Here is a 7,491-nt window from a genome sequence, read left to right on the forward strand (position 1 = left end):
GAATGATGGCCTTTTCAACAAATGGGACTGGAACAACCAAGACCACCACAGAGGAAAAAAAAAATGAACGTTAATTTGTACAAAAAGTTGACTCAAATTGGACTGTAGATTTAACTGTAAAAGATAAAACTATAACATTTTTAGAAGATAATGTTTGAGGAGATAAACTTTTAGAATAATTTAAGAGAAAATCTTTGGGACCTAGGGCTCCGTGAAGAGTTTTTAGACATAATACCCAAACTATAATCCATAAAAGAAAAACAATTAACAAATTGGATTTCATAAAAAAAAAAAAAGCTTTTGCTCTGTGAAAAATCCCTTTAAGAGGCTAAAAAGACAGGCAACAGACTGAGAGAAAATATTTACCAACTGAATTTCTGACAAAGGAATTATACCTAGAATGTAAAGATTCTCAAGATTCATTAGTAAAATAATCAAACAATCCAATTAGAATAATGAGCAAAAGGTGGCCGGGTGCTGTGGCTCACACCTGTAATCCCAGCAATTTGGCATGCCAAGGCAGGTGGATCACCTGAGGTCAGGAGTTTGAGACCATTTCCTGGCAAAATGGCAAAACTGCATCTCTACTAAAAATACAAAAATTAACTGGATGTGGTGGTGTGTGCCTGTAATCCCAGCTACTTGGGAGGCTGAGGCAGGAGAATCACTTGAACCCAGAAGGTGGAGGTTGCAGTGAGCCATGATCACGCCATTGCACTCCAGCCTGGCTGACAAGAATGAAATTTCATCTCAAAAAAAAAAAAAAAGGAAGAAAAGAAAAATGAGCAAAAGGCATTAAGAGAAATTTTACCGAAGAGGATGTTTACATAAAAAGATGTGCAATATCACTAGACATTAGGGAAGTACAAATTAAGACCATGGTGAGATATTACTGCACACTTATAAGGATAGCTAAAATTAAAAATACTAATAATGCCAAACACTGGAGAGCATGTAGAGAAACTAGATCTCTCATGCATTGCTGGTAGAAATGCAAAACTACAGTCAGCCTGGAAAATTGTTTGGCCGTTTCTTTAAAAACTAAACATATACTTACCACACAGCCCATAAATTATACTCCTGGTTGTCCCAGAGAAGTGAAAACTTACATCCACACAAAAATCTGCACATTGTTGTTCATACAAGGTTTATTTGTAATAGCCCAAAACTGAAAATAACCCAGATGTCTTTCAATAGGTTAATGACTAAACAAACTGGTGTATCTATACTATGGAATATGACTTGGCATTAAAACGGAACAGACTAATGATACACTCAACAACTCGGATGCATCTCAAGGGCATGATGCTGAGTGAAGAAAAGCCATTTTCAGAAGGTTACATACTATATGATTCTATTTGTGTAACATTCTCAAAAAAATAACAAAATTATAAAGAAGGGAAACAGATTAGTGATTGGCAAGGATTAGAGATGTGAGGAAAGGGGAGTGAGTATGACCATAAAGATGTAGCAAGAGGGAGATCTTTATGTTGATGGGATAATTCTGTATGTTGGTTGCAGTGGTAAATCTACACACATGATAAAATGACGTAAAACTGTACACACACAACCCAAAGTCAATGTATTGGGTTTTGTGTGGTACTATAATTACAGAAGATGTGACCATTGGGGGAAACTGAGTCAAGAGTACCCAGGACCTTTCTCTACTATCTTTGCCACTTCCTATGAATCAATAATTATTTCAAAATAAAAATTTAACAAAAATAACAAAGCAGAAACCGACAGACCAAAAGAAAGTGATTTCGCATCCAAATGTATGATCACCCCCCCCCCCGTACCCGCAAATCCCACACTTGTGAATTCAACCAAACACAGATCAGAAATTTCAGGAAAAATAATTTGTTAAATACAGTGATTAAAAATAATACAAATTGTAAAAATACATCATATTATTTACATTATATAGCATTTACATTGCTCTAAGTATTAGAAGTAATCTAGAGATTATTTAAAATATGTGGGGGGATGTGAATAGGTTAGGTGCAAATACTAGGCTATTTTATATAAAGGACTTGAGAATCTGAAGATTTTGGTATCAATCTCCCGGGATACCAGGGGATGACTTTACATGTTGAACCATTGACTTCTTACAACCCACTCTTTTCTAAAAAGGAAAAAACAATTTCTACTGTCTCATTGCTGTTATGACTCAGGAACATTCTTCCATTATCTAGTTGCTGATTTTTTCCCCTTGTAATTGGGGGGGGAGGAAAAGGAGATGTGAGACTGGAAGTGGGAATAAGTGAAGATTTAAAGTGAACAGTAAGGTTCATTCATTTTTTAAGCACCATCTAGGGCCCTTCCCACCCAATATTTGTTGTGACCACTATAGGAATACGAGTGAAAGCTAGCAGCCAATGGCATATTCTACTCCACCAACTGGAAATAGATCGGGAGAGGAGAGAAAGCAAGGTAAGTGGAGAGCAGGATTATAGATATGAAGTGACATAAACAAAGACATATCCATAGATGGATAGATGATTACTTAAGTGCATTTTTTGTTTTGTTTTGTTTTGTTTTTTCTGCTTTTTTTTTTTTTTTTTTTTTTTTAAACAGGGTCTCGCTATTTTCCTCAGGCTGTTCTTAAACTCCTGGCCTCAAGGGATCCTCCCAACTTCATCTACCAAAGTGCTGGCATTCCAGGTGTAAGCCACTGCACCTGGTTTATGCTAATGTTTTCAGTATAAAAGCATATACACTGGGCATGATGGCTCATGGCTGTAATCTTAGCACTTTGGGAGGCTGAATCAGAAGAATCACTTGAACCCATGAATTAGAGGTTACAGTAAGCTGTCTTCACACCACTGCACGCCAGCCTGGGTGACAGAGTGAGACCCTGTCAAAAAAAAAAGAAAAAAAAAAAAACAAGAAACAGAAAAACACTAGCATCAAGAGTTTTCTAACTCATGTTCAGCATATTACTATAACTTCTCCTATAACATTCTGACTTCCTATTTGTTTACAGGTTTTTGATGGGAGTGGATCATTTTTGTCCTACATTAACACATCTGCTGACCCACTCTATGGCCCCCAAGGCCTGGCCCTAACTTCAGATGGTCATGTTGTGGTTGCAGACTCTGGAAATCACTGTTTCAAAGTCTATCGATACTTACAGTAATGGTGGGCAGCTGGATACCCGCTTTCAAGGTCTTGCACTATAAACTGGAATGGATTTCTCAGTGTGGGACCAGATTATGACTAGGATTTTTATGCCAGAAGGAATCATTGGTGAACTTTCCAAGGTTATTTCTGAATGTAACAATTTCCTTAAAACTGCTTATCCAATTTCTGTATTTCACCTTTAGGGTTAAAAAAAAACCTCTTCTACTGAATCTATAAACTGCAGTTTTACATCTGTGAACTATGGCTTAAGGGACAGGATTTATGTAGCTAAACTAATTTTGCAAATCAGACACTTAAAAAAAAAACACTAGCATATGTAAAGGTATTTGTTAATCCTGTGAATGGTAGCTTTTGCACAGAACTTCCAAAAGCAAAACAAAAACAAAATCTATTGTAGTTATATACTTCATTTAACCTAGGTCACAAGACCCAGGGAATCTTCTAACCTCACTTTTACAGTAGGTATTACTCTTGTGACATTTTTTTGGTTATCAGCAACTACATACAAATTACTTTAGAAAAAGAAAGGCTGTCTTGCAAAATGATCCCAGCTCTGATTAGCAGGCCTCTGGAGTTCAGTACTTAAGAATCAGTGCAAATTTCTCAACCTTTCTGGGTTAGACAAAGATCCTTTTTTGTGTGTTCTTTTCACCACCTCTTTTCGGCTCACCTTGTATCAAAAACAAAGTACATCTTCAGGGAAACCTGAAATTTCTAATGCTTTGAAAAGCATATTACAAAAGTAATGCTACCTTTTGGGAAACAAACTGCCCCATTAACTCCAGATCATTGCACTGGAATGTAATCAAAAAAAGTTAGTCATGTTTTGTGTACCATGTTTTCACATGTGTCTCTCCTCTTCGACTTCATGAAAGCGAAAGCTTTACCTCCTGCAAATGTCAGCACATGTAGTAGGACACCAGTATCCTAGGACAGAGAGCCATAAGTAGCCCTTTGGAGGACTGATGGTGTCAACCAAAGGCATGTGATTGATAAATGATTTCCCCTTAGAAAGCAAGTGTTACCAAAGTTGTGTTATCTTGAAAGCATTACAGGTAAGGGCATGTTATGGTTATTTATCATTGTTTAATGAATAGTAGAGGTGTCAAGGGACTATGTATACATGATTAGGGTAAGATAGAATGTATTATATATATATATATACACACACACATATATATAGCTGAATCTTTGGTGTATTGAAATAGGCAGCACTCTGAAAGACAGAAGCTTCGTCCAGCCATTCTTCAGCACATTCCTTTACTAAGCAGTTTAAAGCCGTCCTAGTGGAGCAAGCCCTAAAGCAGATTTAATTTTTGCCATTTTTCCAGGAATGATGGTGGTGGCTGACTTTTAGTCAGAAAATGGCCTTCTGTGCTTTCAAAAAAAAAAAAAGGAAAGAAAAAAGAAAAAAAACCCAACAGGTCAAAAGAAAAGTTGAACTTGAGTTACATTTAATTTAAATATAAATGCATTTTGAGAAATGTTAAGAACAATTTAGTCAATCGTGCATCTGTCATTGGTACTGTAAAACAAGCTGTGGTCTATTTCCACTGTTTAATTTTCTACTCAGTTCTACCAAATAGGATGTCATGTTTGACATTTTTGATGGTGACTTGGGGTCTTCTTCACTGAAAGCACCTTAGAACTGTACTATAAGAAAACGTTTCCCCTATGTATATGAATGTGATGTTTATTGCTTATTAATTTATAATTCAGTCATTCTCTATATAGGACTTCTTAAAATTTAGAAGGGAAATCTAGCTACTTCAAATTGCCTATTAAATTTATTATGCCCAAATCAGCCTCTGAAAAAAGGTTTTTCCAGGAAGATTTACATTTAGGTTTAATCTTTTTTTTAGTTAGGTAGAGTTTTAAAAAATATTTGAGCCTGTCTGTGATAAAGCTATAAAATTCAATAACTTTTTAGAATGTTAAATGAAGACACTGTTTCCTAACATCAGTGAGATACATCTTTGAATTTAAACATTCATATTTACTGAGTACCTACAAGGTACCAAGTACTCTTTTAGGTGCTGGAAATACAGTGATAGACAAAACAGGTAAAAATCTCTGCCCACTCAGAGCTGACATTCTGGGGTGGGAATTTCATTTTGCTGTGTGCTAACATTCTTCACAAAAGATAGGCTAGACTCTTGTCTAGATTGTTTAAAATAAACTTTTTAAATTGGTTACATTAATTTTAGTTTATTTTCACAAGTAAAAGATGGCTTTCTATTTAGAGTCTTTCTGTCCCAGGCTGTTGATCTTTAAACTAGTTGATTTAAAGAGGTTTTTTACACAACATTTAAAATATATTTGTGAACTTAGAAATTAACTTACAATCTAACTAGCCATCATATCATATCCTATCAGGCTAGATATCTCAATAGTAGACTGAATACAAAGCTAATTTTTTTTTATGTCAATATTGGCATAAACTGGAATGAAAGAATAATTTGATTCAGACCTGCTCCACTATGTGTTGCTAAAACACATGCTATGGGCACTCCAGGAAACACTATATTTTTTCCAAAAAATATGTGATTATATATATTAAAGTATAGATAACATTTCACACTTGGATACATATGTGCATTTACTGTATTTCTTGGTAAGCATATTTTTGGGGTAAAGTGCTGCTGATATGATACAACTAGACAAAATTTAAATGAAATTTTGTCACATTCTATGGAAAATGGTTTCTGGTAAACTGAGAAGGATATTAAAATAAGTGGCTTTTTTCTGGGCTACCATTATTGTTTGATTTCTCTTTGTCAAGTGTATAGAACCTGTCATACATTCATGATAAGTAGCACTGAAAAATTACTCATTCAAATTTCCCCTGGGCACGTAAGGCAAAATATTGCCAGTTGGGATTTCAAGGTCAGTGACGATGTATTTCCTCCCAGTACAGACCCCCCACCCCCCCTTGCTGGACATGGGGAGGCAGAGAGTCACTTGACCATCCAGAAATACATGACTATAAGTCCTTTATGACTGTATGCCATTTTTTTTTAATGTTACTTAGTATTTTGATCAAACTTTAGTCTCCAGAACTAAACAAGTCCCTAAGTTTCCTTATTTTAATTTACTGTGACTAGATTTGAGGCAAATAAATACTCCAGATCCATGCAGCTAGAACACACTTGCTTCCACTACTAAATATACAGGGTATGTCCTAACACGGAGTTAACTGGAATAGCAGTACACTGCAAGTATCTATGAATCCTTAGCACTGAAGGGTTAACAGAAATGCTTTGGTAATACCTACTTAGTTAATTGGAGGAAGTAGTAAATAAACATTAGGTAATCTGCAGATTACTTCAAATGGGAAAAATCTTTTTGTAGACTCTATAGTATCCTCTCTATTCACTAGCTTCTGAAAAGGGAGGAGTATTTTTAGTTTGATAACTTAATAATTTAAAAACAAGACATCTCCAGGTAGGATAAAATTAAAGCTATTTCATGCAAACATTATCTAATTTAGCTTAAAAGCAAAAGTGGTAATACTGTTGGTTTCTGTAAATGTTGCAGGGTTTTAAACTTTATAATTACTTTAATATTTTTGATAACTAGAAATCTAGTATTGCCATAAAGGAAACTAAGTGCCCATCAAAGATTTGTTTGGTATAAATAAAGAATTATTTGTTTTGTTTTCAATGACAGTAAGCTACAAATCATGATGCTATCTTAAAAACTTTCTAAAGATGAATTGTGTGGCAGTGATTGTGTGGTCTGTTCGTGGAGAATGTATGAAAGCTATTAATATTCTAGAATAGATTAATAAATTGGCTATGTTGTTCCAATGAATGTACAGCACTTCCATTAACTTTTGAAAGCAACACAGCCTTAAACTCAATGCTTTTGCTTTATGACATGGGAATGTTCTGTCATCAATGGAGTGTATTCTTGTAATAGAATTCTTTATATCATTCTCAATTCTATAGACTTTCAAGCCTATGTATGAATATGAAGGGTTTTTTTTTTTTGCTTTGTTTTCTTTTTAGATTTTGTACATTCCATCTTTATAGGTCTGTTTCATATGTTTTGTGTATAGAACACTAAGTCTTGCACTCTCTAACATTGATACTGATATATTCTCGTCATTTGTTCTTTTATGAATCCAAATGTTGACTGCCTATTTAAAGAAAAGAATGAACGCTGTGCATCAAAGTGTTTGTATGTTCGTAGCTACATACGTACCACAGTATTTTGGATGCTTTAGTCTACAATGAAACTTTCAATTAATTCTGTCTTGAAACATAGGAGAAACAAGATTCATGTGTATCTCTTTACCATGCACAAAATCTCAAATCATTATAATAAAGCTTGTTTTCTCCATTT

At 34.8% G+C, this 7,491-nt stretch overlaps 1 protein-coding gene across 5 annotated transcripts in view; it reads left to right on the forward strand.

Annotated features, from left to right (window-relative positions):
- TRIM2 (tripartite motif containing 2) overlaps nucleotides 1–7,491 on the forward strand; it is a 188,042-nt gene extending 180,551 nt beyond the window's left edge. For 3 of the 5 annotated variants that reach the window (XM_025386756.1, XM_025386751.1, XM_025386752.1), the window contains one exon: nucleotides 2,987–7,491. In XM_025386756.1, coding sequence (XP_025242541.1) covers nucleotides 2,987–3,139 — 153 coding nt within the window. In that variant the 3' untranslated portion in view covers nucleotides 3,140–7,491. The remainder of the gene's footprint in view (nucleotides 1–2,986) is intronic. The other 2 variants (XM_025386754.1, XM_025386753.1) reach the window with 1 other exon arrangement.

This window comes from Theropithecus gelada, chromosome 5 (assembly GCF_003255815.1).
Source record: "Theropithecus gelada isolate Dixy chromosome 5, Tgel_1.0, whole genome shotgun sequence".
Lineage (NCBI taxonomy): Eukaryota > Metazoa > Chordata > Mammalia > Primates > Cercopithecidae > Theropithecus > Theropithecus gelada.